The 19,633-nt window shown below is 40.3% G+C and overlaps 1 protein-coding gene across 3 annotated transcripts in view; it reads right to left on the bottom strand.

Moving 5' to 3' along the window:
- The window catches only part of FRMD5 (FERM domain containing 5), a 290,625-nt gene extending 273,231 nt beyond the window's left edge, over window positions 1-17,394 (bottom strand). For all 3 annotated transcript variants that reach the window (XM_059702929.1, XM_059702910.1, XM_059702920.1), the window contains exon 1: window positions 17,077-17,394. In XM_059702929.1, the coding sequence (XP_059558912.1) occupies window positions 17,077-17,178 (102 nt within the window). In that variant the 5' untranslated portion in view covers window positions 17,179-17,394. The remainder of the gene's footprint in view (window positions 1-17,076) is intronic.
- Window positions 17,395-19,633: the final 2,239 nt, after the last annotated feature.

Below are 19,633 nucleotides of genomic sequence, written 5' to 3'. Positions count from 1 at the left end.
TAGGTATCTATCCAAGAAAAATTAAAACATACATCTACACAAAAACTTGTACATAAATGATTATAGCATAGCTATAATAGCTCAAAAGTGAAACAATGCAAATGTCCATCAACTGATAGTTAAACAAAATGGGATACATCCATACAATGGGAAATTATTTACAGTAAAAAAGAATGCAGTACTAATATAAGTTACTACTTGGATCAGCCTCAATATCATTACGCTAAGTGAAGGAAGTCAGTTACAAAAGACCATATAGTGTCTGATTCTATTTATGTGAAATGTCCAGAAAAAGTAAATCCATAGAAACAAAAAGTAGCTTAGTGTTTGCCTGGGCAGAGAATCTGGGGGAGAGAGACAGAAAATGGGAGTGACTGTTCATGGGTAAAAGCTTTCTTTCAGGGGTGATATAAATGTTTTTTAATTAGATTATGTTGATGTTGCACAACTGTAAATATACTAAAAACGGTTGAATTATACACCTTAAGTGGATGAACTTTTTAATATGTAATTTGTAACTCAAAAAAGCATTATGCTAAGAAGCCAGACTTTAAAAATTACATACTGTATGATTCTATTTTATGACATTGAAGAAAAGGCAAAACTATAAGGACCAAAATCAGATTAGTGGCTGCCAGAAAGGGGAGGAGACTAACCATAAAGGAGCACAATATTTTCACCACTTTATGCGGTGGTGAAAGTAGTCTATATATGGTAGACAACTTGTATACATTTGTCACAATTCAAAGAACTGTATACCTATAAAGGAGTCATTTTTACGCTATGTAAATTGTTCCCTGATAAATCTGACTTTTGAAAAAGTTAAGTTTATATTATGGGAGAAGCAGAAAACAAGACCAAAAGAATAGTGAAAACTTTTAAAATACATCAGAATTAACTCTTACAATCCATAACATATGTGTAATATGCCCCCTGCGGATATCAATATTGCCTATGATAGAGTGAAAACATAGTCATATACATGAGGACCATGGCAGAACCCCCCTTATATTCTGAGATCAAAGTTTTTTTTTAAAGCCCCCCCCTCAAAAAAGACAAACTAGTAAAAGTCAACATAAAATTTTAAAATGCTATCTGACCAAGTTAACTAACTTAGGGGAGAAAATGGCATTTAAAATAGGGTCTTGAATTTTTTGTTGTTATTGAAACACCCAAGTCTAATCAGAGCAGAGTATCCAGTGGTTCTCAACCTTCCTAATGCCGCGACCCTTTAATACAGTTCCTCATGTTGTGGTGACCCCCAACCACAAAATTATTTTCATTGCTGTTTCATAACTGTAATTTTGCTACTGTTATGAATCGTAATGTAAATATCTGATATGCTATATGTTTTCATTGTTACAAATTGAACATAATTAAAGCATAGTGATTAATCACAAAAACAATATGTAATTATATATGTGTTTTCCGATGGTCTTAGGCATCCCCTGTGAAAGGGTCGTTCGACCTCCAAAGGGGTCGTAACCCACAGGTTGAGAACCGCTGCTCTAGACTGTGATATACCTTTAAAAAAGAAAAAGTAAAGTTGTATTATTAACGTATATACAATAATTTGCATGAAGTAGCGGAAGAGCTAAAGAGAAGACTTTATCAGCATTTAGTAATTACTATTCAGGGGGAGAGGAAAAACGGATTCTGGTAGATACATAGTGAATAGAACTCTGCTATTGGACAGAGACAGCTTATAGGCTTTTACATGACAGAGAATATCCCTCAATACCATTTGATTCCCCTTGCCTCCCAAAACAACTTTCTAATTTGGTTTTCCAAAGTCTCTGATCCTAAAAGAAGTGCCTACAATGACAGAAACTAGTATTTACTACCCCAATATAATAAACTGAGATTCTGCATTACAAAAAAAAAAAAAAAACGCTCTATGATTTTGATTAGCATGACTCAATCCTCCAGCATCTGATCTGTGTTGAATGAGCAGATAAAACTATATTTTGTGTTCTGCAAAGTTAAGGACCAGATCATAGACTGAAACAGTCACCAAGCTCTTCCATTAACATCCTATCTTTAAAAGGAATATTTGCATGTTTAAAGAATATTCTTTACAGTGGGAACACCAAGACAAACACTATTGTGCTGTGGACAAATTTCTTGTGAACTATAGACCGTTTGTACTGAAAGAGAGTGGAGGGGGTCTCCTATTTGAGTCTCATTTTACAGATGAGAGGTTACATTGCATCTGAGAAGCCGTTACCTGCTCGAGGCTTTAGTCAGAGCCGCGGGCTTTTCATACAGGTCTCCCAACTCCCACAAATCAGTGGTTTTTCCCATTGCACTACACTGCCTGCTGCATCACAAAGCAGTAAGAAAGGGCATACAGAATCCCAGCTCTCCCACTGGCTAGCTGTGAGATATTAGGCAAGTTATTTAACATCTCTAAGCCTCATTGTGCTCATCTGTAATTAGGGACGATAATATTTTCTATCAAATGGGTAGGATTAAATAAAAGAGTGCATATAAAGTGTTTATAACAGGGCCCAAAACACATTAAGCACTCAAAAAAATTTTAATGGATCAATTAACACATATTACAATTAAAATATATAATATTTACATTATATCAAATAACCCTAAAACACAATAATGGCACCATGTTATGTAGACGTACATTCATTTTCATTGTAATTATGTCAGAGAAACATTAAGGAGAGGAACAAAGAATAATAAGTAGGCAAAAACAGACTACTGAAATATCATTTCCAAACCCTTAACTTATCTTTTTATTAGTCTATAACTGACTATTTTCAAGCATCATATATCAAAACTGATCTACTGCCCTAACTGGTTTGGCTCAGTGGATAGAGCGCCAGCCTGCAGACTCTAAGGTCCCAGGTTCGGTTCCGGTCAAGGGCATGTACCTTGGTTGCAGGCACATCCCCAGTAGGAGGTGTGCAGGAGGCAGCTGGTCGATGTTTCTCTCTCATCGATGTTTCTAACTCTCTATCCCTCTCCCTTCCTCTCTGTAAAAAATCAATAAAATATATTTTTTAAAAAACTGATCTACTTATAAATAATCCTACATAATATTGAAAGTAAATGGATCCTAATCAAGTGAGAAAACCTTGTATAGTCATTCTGAACCATAAATCCTAACTAAAAATAATAAACATATTTGCTCAGGAAAACTAATCACCTTTTAAAAACTGTTTATTTTTTAAAAAATAAATTACATATAAGTATCACTTTAAATGTATGCTACACATTTTCATATGTAGTACTTTCATCATTGTTAATTTTTTTTATTTTTATGGTTATTTCCTTTTTAATTCCTGATTCATATAGGATTGCATCTTAAGTTTCTCCAAGAAGTACATTTTAAGAACATTTTCTTTTATTATTTTCTAACTTAACTGCCTACATTATGGTTAGAGGATGAGGTCTGAATGTTAGCAATTGTTGGAAATTAGTTGAGACTTCCTTTCTGACCTGGCAGTTGGTCAGTTTTTGTAAATGTTCCATGTATAATTGAAAATAATCAGCATTCTGCATTTATTAAATGCAGGATTCTATTTAAATGGCAGATCAAGATTATTAATTTATTACTCAAATATTCTGCCTGATTCCTCAGCTTCTGATAGTATCTCTCACTGTAGTAATGGACTTGTCATTTTTCTCCCTATAATTTTGTCAGTTAATGTTTTATATATTTTGAAACTGTGCTGATAAGTACAGATAAATTCATGATTGTTCTATTATCAAAAAATAATAAATAAAAACTGTTTATTATAATTACAGACTCACAAGAAATTGTAAAAATAGTATGAAGATGTCTCATATATCCTTCCCAGTTTCCCCTGATGGTAACATCTTATATAACTATAGTACATTATCAAAACCAAGAAACTGATGTGTAAATTAAAATATAATTCACATCATAAAATTACCACTTTAATGTGGGCAAGTCAGTGGTTTTTAATATATTCCTAGAGTTGCACAACCATCACCACTAACTAACCACCTTTGAAAGTCACTATAACATAATTCTAAAGACTAGAAAATCTGATGTATTCATTTTGTTTATTTGTTTGGGGTTTTTTTGTTTTGTTTTGTTGTGTTAATCCTGACCCAAGCATATTTTTTTCAACTGATTTTTAGAGAGAGTGGAAGGGAATGGGGGGGAAGGGGGAGTGCGCACACGAGAGAAAGAGAGAGAGAGAAACATCAATTGGTTGCCACCCACACAAGCAAATAGGATTAAATCCACAACCCAGGTACATGCCCTTGACTGGGAATAGAAATGAGACCCTTTGGTGGGTGAGGGGGACGCTCTAACCACTGAGAAACACAGGCCAGGACTGATGTGTTCATCTTTAAAAATCTGTTTAGCTCAAATCAGAGGTAACTTTACATTTGCATTATTAATAATCCTCTTTTTCAGAGGTAATACTTTCATTCATGCACATCTACAATCAACCTTTATTAAGCCCCAGGTAAGACCTTAGCTACTAATGGTACAAAGATTTCATCTTTGCCTTTCAAACAGTTCATTGTCTAAAGCAGTGGTTCTCAACCTTCCTAATGCCGCGACCCTTTAATACAGTGCCTCATGTTATGGTGATCCCCAATTTCACTGTTACAAATTGAACATAATTAAAGCATAGTGATTAATCACAAAAACAATATGTAATTATACAGTGAGGCCTTGACTTACGAGTGTCCCGACTAACGAGTTTTTCGAGATACGAGCCATCTCTCCGCAGATTTTTTGCTTTGAGTTGTGAACTAAAATTCGGGTTACGAGCCAGCTTCAGATACCCCACCGCTAGTTGGCGCAGCAAACGTCACAGTGAAAGCCACAACATCAGCCCAGCATCACGTGTCTCACTCGTTCACTTTAAGATTTGACATACGAGTAATTTGAGTTACGAGCTCTGTCACAGAACGAATTAAACTCGTAAGTCAAAGCCCCACTGTATATGTGTTTTCCAATGGTCTTAGGCAACCCCTGAAAAAGGGTCGCTTGACCCCCAAAGGGGTCGCAACCCATAGGTTGAGAACTGCTGGTCTAAAGAGAGGTAGACGTGTACTTAAATATTTACATTTTAGTGTGGAAAGTGTTATAATAAGATCCCCCAAGGCACTGCCCAGCAACACTGGGGAGGGAGTCCACCCTGGAATAAGGAGTGATTTGATGAGAGACTGGTGATTCCTGCAGCAAGAGAAAATGCATATGCAGGATGATAGGAAACAAAGCTAAAAGACTATTATTCAGTAGGCAATGGGGAAAGCTTGAAGGATTTTAAAAAGAAATGCTCAGAGTTGCATTTTGGAAGCATGCAAAAGGTAGGAATGGGCCCACTGCTCCACAGGAGGGTAAAACCTAGACCATTTGAACCCCATATCTGGCTAGCGTAAATGAGAGGCTCTGATGCCTGCCACCACTGAGGCTACAGTAGGAAGAGGAAGACTGAATTCATTGTGATCTCTATCATGCCTCAAAAACACCTGAGCACTTGTAACTTCTTGCAAGTTCCCATTTCATCCTACCTAACAGAAGAAGCCTGTCGGAGTGAGGAGTGGATTCAGCTTTGTCATGCTCCAATAAAATCCTGCTGGTCATTAAAATACTGAAATATTTCTCTACCAGTGGGCAAATAGCCATTGCCCTGGAGGCTCCTCCTCTCTTCCCTGGAACCACCCTGAACCTCCATGATTCAGCGCTCAATCATGTGGGACCCAGCAGAGGGCCCCAGACCCAGCTCCAGTGCACTCCAGCAGTCTTGGTGAGTGAGGTATTCACAGTGACTCAATGATAGTTGAATATTCTAAGTATCACTCCCACATTGGGGGGCAAGTCCAGAGAGATACTTTAAACCAGCAGTTCTCAACCTGTGGGTCGCGACCCCTTTAGGGGTCGAACGACCCTTTCACAGGGGTCGCCTAAGACCATCGGAAAACATATATAATTACATATTGTTTTTGTGATTAATCACTATGCTTTAATTATGTTCAATTTGTAACAATGAAAATACATCCGGCATTTCAGATATTTACATTACGATTCATAACAGTAGCAAAATTACAGTTATGCAGTAGCAACGAAAATAATTTTATGGTTGGGGGTCACCACAACATGAGGAACTGTATTAAAGGGTCACAGCATTAGGAAGGTTGAGAACCACTGCTTTAAACACTTAACCCTCTATCACACACAGCTGCAACAACAGAAAAATAGATCTCCAATACCCTTTCATTATCCCCCATCCAGACTCTCCCTCCAGACCCAACCAGGTATTTCTGCTTAAGGCTCATCTTGCTCCATCCCGACTATTTCTCTGATTTTGATCTTTAGTGTCTCCCCTCAGTCAATTATTTCAATCTCCCGCAAATTTCACTAATTTCAGCTGCTCGGAGTAAAGACTTTCCTGGCCATGAGCAGTCACCATGTCCACTCAATCCCTAAGTGTCACACCTGAAGTCACATAAACATAGAGCCTCACTGGGTTAATTCATCATTATGAAAGAATTGCAAAAAAGTTAACAGAAAATTCCAAACATACTGAAAATTCATCTCAATCCAGCCCCAAGATGTCAATTTATTTAGATTTTTGTATTATCTTAAGCTCCAATTAATTAAAATACAAACACTTGTGTTAAAAGTAAAGGACATGTATCACATTGTTTTAATGTATATTTACATATGTTTTATGGCTGAATACTTTTAAACACCTTCTGCCACCACTATCATCATAAAAGGTGTGACCACCACACAAAGAATTTGGCAATAAGCAAAGGTATAGTTTAGTAGTAATGGCAATCAGAAATTGTGATAAAAGACTGTATTAAATGAGAGGCCCAAAGTGTAAGTTAGCATAAAACAAAGGAGATAATAAAAGATAAATAGAAGAGCTATTGTGTCAGAAAAGATGGTAGGAAATAGAATTGTGGAATCTGGGAAGTAAAGTTTATCCACTTCTGTCAGTTTCTTTTCTTTTCTTTTTAATATATTTTTATTTATTTCAGAGAGGGAGACATAAAAATATCAATGATGAGAAAGAATCATTAATTGGCTGCCTCCTGCATGCCTCACACTGAGGATCCAGCCTGCAACCCAGGCATGTGCCCTGACCGGGAATCTAACTGTGACCGCATAGTTCATAAGTCAACTCTCAACCACCAAGCCCCTCCAACTGTGCTGTGGCTATTCATTTAAAACATGCTTATTAAATTACCCAAAGTATATTTGAAAATAAGCAAAGAAAGTGTTGATTTTTTCATATAAGTTATGCTGCTTATGAAATCTGACATTGTAATAGTTGGTTCAGTATCTTATATCCTGCAACTATACCAAGCAAACTTCCATTCCATTTTTTTTTTTAATCCTATTTCACATGCACTGAAATCTAAAGCTTGGCATAGATTGAAGAAGTTGCATTGTAGTGCTGGAACTACCTTATGTTTTGATCAGACTTTTATCTTTCAACAGCCAAATTTCTTCTGAGTGGGCTCCTAATGAGCTGATGAGATATTCTGTTGTACAGATGAGTGTGTACTGTGAAACTGCAGGCTCAATATGCCTCATAACATCCCAGGCATCATTGCCAGTCCAGACAGTCCTTCTGATCCACAAACCTCCAATTCCATAATAACTCGGGGTGGGGATCTTTTGGGTTCTTCTAAAGGGAAAATCTGCAAAGAGGGTAGGCTAGATGCCTTCTCCAGCCTAAATTACCCCTAGAAGTACTGGTACTTGAGAGCCTTAGGGGACGTGATTAATTCTGCTTCCTTGTGTTGTGATCAATGTTCTTATCTGCTTGACTCATGCCAAGCAGATTCTTACTGACACATCCGGCCTAGAGCTTCTGGAATCCTTTGGGACTCCTAAAGCCAACTCTTCTACTCAGGTGTCCTCAAAATAAGGCTGGGGTCCAGGCCCTTGAGTTAAATCAAGCTATAGAGAAAGAGGCTCTGCACCTGCCTGGAGGCAAAGGATAATGTGCCTGTCTATGGATGCCTGGATGGAATACCAGACTGTGAAGGTTCACAATGATTGGCTTCTTCCTCCTACAAGCTCAATGAAAGTGGCCAGACATGTGAGTGTGCCCTGGGGCATGCTGTTTTGACGTACCACTATTTCTTTTAGGTCTTGGGCCTGTGGGCCTTTGCTAATTTATCTGGCTCTCATAATACCATTTCACAGCAAGCCTCCTTAATCTCTCCAACAAAGTGGAGTGCCTGTATTGTCAGTCATTCCCCTATTCATCAGTCTTTAGACTATCCCTTCTTTTTTTCCTTTTCCAGAGCAAAATAACCTATTAGCATTGGCATTCTGCCGAACACTGATTGCCCAAATGCCAAATAGTGCTTTCTTAGAGGCTCCCATTCCCAAAGCTCTAGCCTGGCATTGTTTTGAGGGCTAAAAGTGCACCCTGTGTAGGGCTGGGAACTTTGAAGCTGGCAAGCCTGGGCTCACTGGGGAATCTAACGCTGCACTCCTTCGTCTTCTAGCAAAGCTATTCTTGGTGGCCACTTAGGTTTGGGAACAGAAATGCTAAGTATGCCTTTTAGGGATCCATGGGTCACAGTTCCTAACTGTTAATGCACAATTTAGGTGGCAATGTATCAGTTAAAGGATTTTCAAACATCAGTTAAATGTTGGGATTTGATACCCTCATTTTTGGTCAGATAAGTAAACTGATGCCAGGGATGAGGTCTCCTGGGAATAAAATTCACATGTAGTTGCTGCAGCCACAGAATTAAGACTGATATCTGAATCTACCTTTTGTTTAAATGGTGCCATTGCTGTGCGAAGAATCTTAATTTGTGTTATAGTTTTGGAATTAGATTTAACCCAACGTCAGCTTTACGCGTTTATTTTTAGTTTAGATCGACTCCTCTGAACACGTCAAGAATGATTGAAATTTGCTGACAGTAATTTTTCCTAGACAAGTAGATTTCTGTTGTTTGCCTCAACTGTACCAGAGTAAGTCAGATAAACACAGTAAAGACTACTAGTAAGCATATTTGGCTTTACAGTTTTAGCTTTTCTACCTAGAAGGAACCTGCTATTTTGTCAGCCTGGAATGCCCTTTACTCCCCCCCCCCCGCACCCCCCCCCACCCCAGCCCGTTTTCTGCTTTGGAACTCTTTCATGACCTAGTTCAAATCTCAACTCCTTTGAGAAATATCTGTTAATTTCGAGTCCCCGACATTTGCACTGCCATAGCCTATTACCTTGTCGCAGCCCTGAATTCCAGGATGTTTCAGTTTGCTATTTACATGTTTGCAGTCCCTCAGCCCTTAGGCACCTTTACTCCTTCCTAATTTGTAAAGATTTTCTTGAAAATCAATATACAAATATAAAATAATCAAATTATTTTTAGGTCATGGAACACAAGAATAAGGACATCCAATTGGAATTATGACCCACTGTAGAATGTTTAGAGTCCTGCCCACTTGAAGATAGTTATGCATATCTGCAAAATAACCTAACTTTTACCTTACAAAGGAAGAGGACCCGCTAAGGCCATTGCGAAGAAAAGAAAAAGTTAAAAAATGTGAGATTGACTCTTGGCTTCTCCTTCATCTTTTATATTCAGTCAATCAACAAGACTCATCAACTTTGTCTACGAAATCTCTGTATAAGCCATTAGTAGTGATTCTCAAACCTCAGCAAACATAAGACTCACATGAGAGACTTGCTACCATAAAACAGGTTGCTGAGCTCTACCCCCCAAGTTTCTGATTTATTAGGCCTGCAGTAGGGCCAAGAATTTGCATTTAATAAGTGCCCAGGTGAAACTGATGCTGATCGTCCACAGCCATACTTTGAGAAGCCACTGTTTTAACCCATGTCTTACTCTATTCCTCTTGCTTTTAACAAGGTTCACAATTTCTACAAAAGGAAAAGCGCCCCCGAGTTGTGACACAGTAAGATGGCTCTAATAAGACATAATAGCTAGGTTTGGTCCTGATCTTGAATGGTTTCCCTTGGTAAGCAGTGATTGTCTGAGGCTTTGAAACAATCCTTAATATACAGGAATGAATCCTAAAGCATTTCTGGAGTGGTCTAGAGTGTTTCTAAATATGGACCAGCAGATGAGGTCATGGTTATGCAGGGAGTCAGAAGTAGAGGAGGGGGGAATAAAAGCTATAATCACCGTCAAAGGGGTGTTTTCTCTAGACAAGTGAATGGAGCTATTGTACACAAACTCAGTAGTTGCCAAGCATGTGGCCTAATTATTTTGCCTGTATGAGCATGGCACGGAAGGATCTCCTTAGAGGACTTATTTCACACAAGTTGTGTCTAGTTTGACGTTAGCAAGCAAAAGCCTGGAGAATTGGAACCTAAGAGTCTTTACAACAGTGGTTCTCAACCTTCTGGCCCTTTAAATACAGTTCCTCATATTGTGACCCAACCATAAAATTATTGTCATTACTACTTCATAACTGTAATGCTGCTACTGTTATGAATCGTAATGTAAATATCTGATATTCAGGATGGTCTTAGGCGACCCCTGTGAAAGGGTCGTTCGACCGCCAAAGGGGTCGCGACCCACAGGTTGAGAACCGCTGCTTTACAAGTTCCTGCCTTCCATGCCCAGGATGTTACACAATTAGGTTGGAAAGACCACAAAGGTAAAAAACCATTCTTAGAAATAGTGTAGCAATTACAATCAGTGAAAGACCAATGCAAGGGCCCCATCTTGTTCAAAACGTTGCCAACAATAATGAGGATCACAGGGTGGCCTTGGGAGGCAAGAGGTCCGTAATTGAAATCTAGAAGCTGGCCTCCCACAGAAACTGTTCTCCCTAGTCTAGCTTTGACTCTACCTATATTAAAATGTTTGTAGGCGTTCAAAAAGTTGTATTGCCAACTTAAAGGAAGACCCAGCTACGAAGGACATGACCAGGTGTTTTGCATTTCTAACGAATACCCCGGTGAAACTGATGCTGATCCTCCACAAACCATACTTTGAGAAGCTACTGCTTTAACCCATCCCACGCTTTAGTACTCTTCATATTTCTCAGCTGCATGAGAAAACCATTAAGGTGGTTGGCCTGAGCCCCGATGGTTAAAAGGCAGAGACAGAGGGGCAAGAACTGCCACCTGGCCTCTAGGAGAACAGCACCCTCCTCCCTAAGCACCATGTAGTGAGATACGGAAGCTGTGGGGCTGCTGCCCATCCTCCATTATGCGGTATTCACATCTGTTGGACAAGCTCTGGCGAGACACAGCTGAGGAAGAGTGACCTCCAAGAGGCTGCTCCACGAAACAGGGTCTGAGAGTCAGAATGTTACAGATGAGACTGTCAGAGAGAAAATGAAGTCAGCTTAAAATAGACATAATTAGAAACAGGTTGGGAAGCGTGGTTCACTTCCTGTTGGGGCAAAATGTTAGAAAATGAGGCTGTGAGGAGGTCATTTAATGTGATAACGACTTAGGGGAAAGGAGTAAAGGAGGGTTCTGTGACTGGGGTAATCCCTATACTCAGTATTTTAATTCTGCCAGACCTAATGCTCCTTGAAGCGCTGCACTACCGTGTTCATTTGACCTAAGCCGTCTAAACCTGCAAAGATCGAGAGGCGGGACCTGAAAAGCTTGAAATCCTAAGAGATAAACTTAAAAACCATAGAAGCTTTAGACTGGAGCTCCACTTATTCAACAAAAGATAACTGCAGAAAGTTATCAGAGACCTCAAAGGCTCCATAAAATGCCATATTTACATACTGTACCTCTCACCAGGGAGAGGAGTTGCAGAAAGGTTTAGAAATGGATGAGTTGAAACTATAAAAAGGGTTGTACAGTTGTTAGAAAATGTTTATTGTTTTCAGGCATAAGAAATTTTAGTGTTGAAGCTAACACAGCAATCATGTACAAGCACAAACAAATCAAAACGAATATTTATTGAACTATAACCATGTAAAGCAATGAACTAGGTACTATAATTCTTAGGGCTTAAGATTTACAGTTTTCTCTTGACTCTCTTCTTTATATGTTCTAAAGTACAGTCTATCTGAAAATAAAGTTCTACAAGTAATTCAAAATATTTTAATATAGTAATTGTTACATCACTGGCAAACTCCTTCTAAAACTAATGCCTTGCTTCTTCTTATTGTGAGTTATACATTTTAATACCTATACATACACCAAATGAATAAAAATGACTACTTTTTGTCTTTAGGTTGTTTGATTTCATTTTGGCAAACATTTTTGTGTGTGTCTATTAATGATAGCACAGACATGGTAGAGAATCTCTGGACAATGTAGCAAACAGAAGACTCAAAAACCACGTGCTCTTCTATTTTACACTATGTTCAATAGCCTCATCTAGCATATTCATTCCAAGCTTTTAATAGAATGCAAATTAATACAAATACCATTGAGTGAAACCTGCTGTGGTGAATGCTTCTAGGTTTCTCTTGGATGCCACTGATGCTTCCTTAAACAGTACTTTTTCAAACACAAAAAGAATCAGAGCAAAAATACACATCCAGAATTTACCTTCTGTATGAAAAAGGATGATTTGCATTTTCTATAATGAATGTTTAAATACACAAATACAAGGGATGTTAGGATTCTAGAGGTCTAATTTTGGAACTATCTTCATCTTAAGAATTAGTTTTGCTTATTATTGTAACAGAGATCCTGAGACAGCGTAATTACTTTTAAAATATTTTTTAAAATTCATGAAAATACGATGAAACCAAGGATTCCGCTTACCAAATGTGAAGCTGAAGTTCTTAGAAAAAACAAATCACGGTCCAGGCAATAAGTGCCCCTCTAAAGCCAAAGACTGGGTAGGATAGAAGTAAAGCAAACCGGAACTCTTAAAATTTAAAGAATAGTTCTATCATCCCAGCTTTGGATTTTACAATTTCATTGAGATTTATCAGAAGTCCTTTTAAGGAACTTACAGCTTAAATAAAACATTTCTCAATTCTATTTTTTATCTGCACAGAATAAGGCCCAATGTAAGTATAGTATATGACTCTGTTTCAATTTTCCCTATTATTTGTAATATTTCTAACTAAATTTCTCTTTACTGTGAAATAAGTACAGTGGGGCCTTGACTTACAAGTTTAATTCATTCCGAGACTGAGCTCATTAAGGAGCTAGTTAACTCAAATTACTCTATCAACTCAATGCAAAAAATCGGCCGAGAGACAGCTGGTATCTCAAAAAACTCGTTAGTCGGGACACTCGTAAGTCAAGGCCCCACTATATTAATATTCCCATTTTATAGATGAGGACATTAAGGTACAAACAGGTGAAGTGACTTAGGGAGAATGGATAAAGGGGGAAAGATGGGATTTAGAAACAAAAGAATCGGCCACCTGCTAGCTTTGAGCAAGTCCCCGCACCTGGGCCTGTCTTTCAATTATAAAATGAGGATAATACCACATACCTCTCAAATGAGTGAAGCATATAGCAGAGAGCCTCGTACGGAGTTAGCCATTCAACAACCATGGCTCTCCCACAAATCCACAATCCCTTTTTCTTCAGCTGGTACAATGGGTATAATGTTGTGAGGTACATGAGATACTGTAACACAGGTAGAATGCCTGACAACTTCAGGGCTCAATACATCTGTTCTCTCCCCTAACATTGCCTTCTTTACCCTTACATGGGTAAGGGTACAGTTACTAAGTGGCTGAGCCACATCAAACCCAAACCTAATTTCATTATAGAACTGTCTCTGCACACACACATTTTTATTAATGGTAGTACCTCATTAACTGCAAAAACCAATTTAACCTAGCTATTTAATCAGTAGTTATTTTAATAGGTTCCAGTAAAATCAAATTCATTTCTAGGGTAGCTCTACTTTTCAATAATCACAAAAGGGATTAATATTTCTGACTTGAAAATATGTATTTTCCAATACATATTTCTACTGGCATTTATGCAACAAATATTCTTAATATTTTATAAACTATTATAACCTGAAAGATAGTTAAAAGTTTATTCCTTAGGATATCATATGCCTAAGCTTTAAAATGACTCCATTTGGTATATTGCATTCAAAAATATTAGGTAGCTTTTTTACTTTTCCTATTTTTCTACCAAGTAAAATAATAAAGTAAGGCAGTAAATGTGGTAAATAAATATAGATATGAATAAAATAAAAGAGATGTGTAAAAAATATGGACCAGATCTGCATTTATGAGACAATGACCTTCAAAACTGGCAGGGAGCTGTTAACAATGTTCTTCAACAGGGGAGCAATTACACTACAGCCTTACTATGTATGTGCACTTTCATTTCTCAGGGTCTACAAATACATTTGCATATCAGAAAGAATAAAAAGAATAGCTTGATAACTGTGGCAACCTTCATTGAGAGGACATAAGGCATTTTCATTACCTTAATAATCACATCCTAAATGCCAGATCAGTATAACTGCTGCAATATTAAAGGCTGGAGTCTAGCCGCTAGACCAATACTTTTGACAGAATTTCCTACAACTGAAATTTACCAAATGTGGCTATTGCAACTCTGCTTTGCCTAAGTGGTCTCTAATTATCTCAAGAAGCACTGAAATCTTTCTGAAATAGATACCTTATTTAAATAAAAATATGGCATACAATACTATAAGGAAAAGAAGTTCAAATTGTCACCACATTTTTAAAAAATATACGGTACTGCAATTACTAAAACGTTGGGAATATTGCTTTAACCTCATAAGTAGCTCACAGTTTCTTTCAATTCTGATTTTAAAACCCCTGGACCCAGTATTTTACAAGCAAGCACACAAACACACACACAGAAATGCACCAAGGGAAAAGTTGCTAAGAAAAGCTTAGTCTCTGAATGCTCAGACAAGCTATATAAACAAAATTAATTTCACATAAAATACTGTCTTTTCTTACATTTCCTCACACAGATAAAAGCAAAAGCAATTCACAATAGTGGTGCCCCAAAATAACCAGATTACATATACTTTAGAATTCCTGTGTCTTTTAGATTTTATGCAAGAATCACCATGCACGATCATTAACATGTCTAGACAGTGGGCACATTACAGTATGGTCACTTTATACCAAGCGTAATTTTTAAAATTGTATTTTTAATTTTCCTAAATTTTTATAACATTAAATTATAATAAATAAACACAATCACATAGTAAGCATAAATCCAAAAAGTTCTGCTTAACTTAAAAAATAGTATTTTTTCAATAGTAATGAAAACTACCCACAACTTTAAAGGTTCTACTAACTGGGAAAAATAACCAATTGCCTTATTGTGATACCTTAAAACCACAAGATTATCACTATTGGAGTGGAGGCATGAATTGTGTTCCATTTTTACTCTACACATCTTGGCAAAAGTTAATGACCTGTCCTGGAAATTTTATTTCACCATGTGTATACCCCAAAAGTCTTTTCAGGAGTCATGAAGTCTAAATCTTGCACTGCCCTTAATATATGCTCTTGTGCAAAGCCTTAAATTTTAAAACAAAAGGATAAATACTTTAAAAGCTCTAGACAATGTAGTCAAATGGTGAAAATGTCAACTCAATGTTTTCTCCTCCCCCACTTAAAAAAAAAACACAAAAAAAACTGTACATGACATAAAGATACAATAGAAACAAAAAGTGGCATGCCACTTATTCAGTAAGGAAATAACACATAACATCTCTATCATATTCAACTACAATAATCCTTTCACTTGATGGCTAGCATCTTTATGATTGCCTAATCTGTCTTTAAGTGACCTTAAAAAGAGGTTTTGTTCTTTTTCTCTGCCCTCACGGATCTTTGGCAGCAGTCATCACTTATGCCCAGAGCTGGTTTGGGAGGCGGGGGGAGTGGAGTGGAGAGAAGGCAGAACTGAGCACGGAGTCAGCAGAGGCAGCTGCTCTCCTACACTACCCAGCGCCTTTCTCACACGCCGCTATTTTCCGCTATTGAGCACCGTCAGCAAAAAAATAAATGAATAAATGGGGAAGGGGGTAGGCAGGGAGACAAAGAGGGTAGGACCCGGGGCTGACAGTTTTTCGTCTGCCACATCGGAGGCGAGCAGCCCTCTGATTTCTTGCTGAAATAGGGATCAGGTGAGACCCCTGCGGGTTCAACTCAATTGGCTTCTCCAGAAAGAGCAGTTTTCCGGCGGCGAGCGCAGGACCCACCCGGCTGCTGAACTGAACACCGGAGCATTGTCAGTGTTTTCTACCTCTGACTTTAGAGGGGAGGAGAGAGGGCTGTGACTGCGTTCCTGGGGAAGACTACTCCTCATGACGTGCCACACAGCAGCAGTGAAGGAACATAAGCCAGAGGTTGTATGTAAAAAGCCCCTCAAAAACACCAGGTTCTGGGGAAATGCTGGGCAGCATTATCTTATTGTTGGCGTTTTTTTGTAAGTCACCGATTCTTTCTCGCCACTGTCAACCCTCAAATCGCCGGGACTTGTTGCTAAATCTTCACCTCAAGCCCCCCCTTCCCCCCAGAACTGCCCAACAGAATAAGATCTGGGGAGCGAACGGCGGAAGGGGGCGGGGGGGGGGCTCTAGATCTTTAACATCCAGAGGGCTGGCTGGGTTGCCTTCAATAGGCCACTATGCATGGGCTGCGCGTTCAGTTCTACCTTCAGAGAGCTCTGACTCACAAATGCTGGGGGGGGGGGGGGGGGTAGGATTATGACACATACCATTATCCTTCCAACCAAGAAGAGATAAGAAAAGCCAGCTAGCCGTCCTTGCTGGGGCGGAGAGCCAAAGCCTGCGCCCCCCGACGGGGCGGCCGGGGAAGGAGCCTCCAGCCCTGCCCGCCTCCCTTCGGGCTCCCGCGTACGATGCCCCCTAGCCGGCTGGCTCCAGAAGCCAGGACGAAGCGCCCTTACCCCGGGGAAGAGCAGGGAACGAGTTGGGGATCCGGAACGCGGCGACTCGCCCCGCAGCGGCGCAAAAACGCCCAGTGCCTGGCCACGGACAGGGGCTCGGGAGGAGGCGCCCTGCAACGGGGCCGTCCTCCGTAGCCAGGGGCGGACAAAGCGCTGGGGTCTGGGGCGACTCCGGGCAGCGGCCAAAGGAAAGGGCCAAGTTGGCCAGACTCGGGAGACGAAGGGGTCCCGCGGGCGGGGCGGGGCGGCGCGGCACTGACCTGGATGGTGCAGGTGTACTCGCTGTCGTCCAGCAGCCGCACGGTGCAGCTGTACTCGCGCTCCAGGCTCCTGCTGCTGCCGCTCATCAACCTGCTCAGCATCTTCCCGCCCGCCCGCCGCCCCCGGGAGAGACGCCGCGGCGCTGCGGACCCCGGACTAGGCGCCCCTCAGCGGGGCAGCTCCGCGCCGAACCCGGGCACCTGCACCATCACCCCAGCCCGGTCGCCGCCGCTGCCTCCTGCTGGCCCCGCTCCTCTTCCTTCTCCTCCCGGTCCGCCACCGCCTCCCCCAGCCCAGAGCAAGCACCGTGCTCTCGCTCCTCGGCGCCCTAGTGTTGGTGCCCAGCTCGTGGGGCGGGGCCTCGTCCGGCGGGGGCCCAATGGGGGTCAGCGCGGCGGAACAGAGTGGCAGGCGGCACAACCAATTGAAATCGTAGGCTGGAATGATGGACAAGTTAGGGAAGCAATCACGGGAAAACAGTCGGAAAGAGCCGAGCCGGACCAGCCTTCTAGCGTCCCAAACGAGGGGCTCTTCTCCCTGCAGTTTCTACCAATGCTATTTCCCCTCCCCCGAGCCAGATGTGGGCACTCGGCTGGACCGGCGTCTGCTGTTTGGATACATCTGGGCTCTGCTTCAGAGGCCAAGTCCTATACTCCGCTACGCCGCGGTTCCCGCCCTCTCAGGAGTCGGGGCGGTGCGAGACCACAATCCCAGCACCTGCAGAATGCACGCACCTTCCGCTCCAGACCTGGAGGCTGCCCCAGCCAGCGATCCCACGTCTCCCGGACGAGCCCCTCTGCCCTCGCCCTTTTATTTTGGGGAACATGCACATTCTACAGTATTTTACAGGAGCTACTTAAGAGAAAGCTGGAGGGTTCGCGGAGATTCTTAAAGCACCCAGGTTTAACCCCTAGAAAACCCTTCACTCTTAATACCCTTTGCCTCCTTCCTTTTATTTTCAGAAAACAAAAGGAGACCTGGTGTCCTCCTGCAGCCAGTACGGAGCAGGGGGAGCGATGGCTCAATCAGTTCTTTGCACCTTTAGAACTAGAATTATGTCTTCAAACTTCTTCAACAAAACGCAAAGAAAAAATTGTCTCCTGCCCTCTGTGACCCCCACATCTCAAAACCTCATGTTACTGACGAAAAGTTCACTAAGGGATAGTACGCTCCCTCAACATTTTTTGATGGAAGGAAATGCCATAAAAGAACCATATCAACACAGGACATTAATGCTATGGTAAACATGTTAATTTAAAAATAATGAAATATGCAGTTGCCTATTATTTTCATTTAAATTGTTCTTGTTTATTTACACATATAACAACATGAAACCTGATACTGTCCTAGAAAAAAAAATCCAACCTTTAAAGTATGCTTCTTCCATAGTGTCTTTGGATTCAGTATTTCTCCCAATTTATTTGCTTCGGACCCTCTCTCTCCCCCTTTGTTTGTTATCGCCTCAGTAACCTGGATTGCTTTCCTTATTAGTTGCATTCTCCCTGTAGCATTTAATAGGCATAGGAGGATGTTCCTCTTTTCAATACAGTCCTGGAGGTGTTAAGAACCGGGAACCACTGATTCAGGTTTCTAGCCATAAAACCAAGTGTGAACTCTTTTACTCTGTAGCTCAAACAGGTAACCTGATGCCTGCAGCATAATAGGTACCCAATAGTTGTTTGTTAAATAAAGCAAATGGAACTGATAATTATTTTACAGTATCTAAATTCCAGGGGAAGATCTGTAAAGAAACTAAGAGAAATTCAGGAAAGTCCTGGAGATGAATGAAATTATTAATATGCCAAAGTAATATGGTACAAAGCTCAGTTTTGTTGTGTAGTTGAGAGAAGATAATGAGATTTCAGCTAGGCAGAACTTTTGTTGAAAGAAAAGATGTTATAGATGATATTTGTTATAGAATCCATAAGAGCAAGAAAAAATATCCCAGAAGCTAGAGGAAGACCAGAAGTGTGATAGTAGGGAAGTGTCTTTAACAGCTTATGCAAATAAGCAGCTGTTAGAATAAAAACACAAAGTACCATGAATCCAGAAAAGCTCTAAGGAACTGAATGCAACCTTTTTTCAAAGTATGACCATAGTAGATGCATTCAAAGCGATTAGATTGTGGCTGCTATGCCAGTGCATTAGGAAACATTCCTGCCCTAGCTGGTTTGGCTCAGTGGATAGAGCATCAGCCTGCGGACTGAAGGGTCCCGGGTTCGATTCCACTCAAGGGCACATGCCCAGATTGTGGGCTCGATCCCCAGTAGAGGGCAGAGGCCACCGATCAATGATTCTTTCTCATCATTGATGTTTCTATCTCTCTCTGTCTCTCCCTTCCTCTCTGAAATCAATAAAAACATTTCTTAAAAGAAAAAAAGAATCATTCCTGCTCAGCCTAAGAAAATCATGTTAGCTTAGATGCTCACCTTATTGAAAAACCAGTTAGATACTCATCCATGCTCATCTATAATATCCATAAAAAGCTTCAAACTCTCCCTTACTCTCTGATACAGAACATTTCGTGAAGGAGACAGAGGATGGACAAATAATGGG

This window comes from Myotis daubentonii, chromosome 1, assembly GCF_963259705.1.
Source record: "Myotis daubentonii chromosome 1, mMyoDau2.1, whole genome shotgun sequence".
Classification (NCBI taxonomy): domain Eukaryota; kingdom Metazoa; phylum Chordata; class Mammalia; order Chiroptera; family Vespertilionidae; genus Myotis; species Myotis daubentonii.
This window is presented reverse-complemented; position numbering and strand designations above follow the sequence as displayed.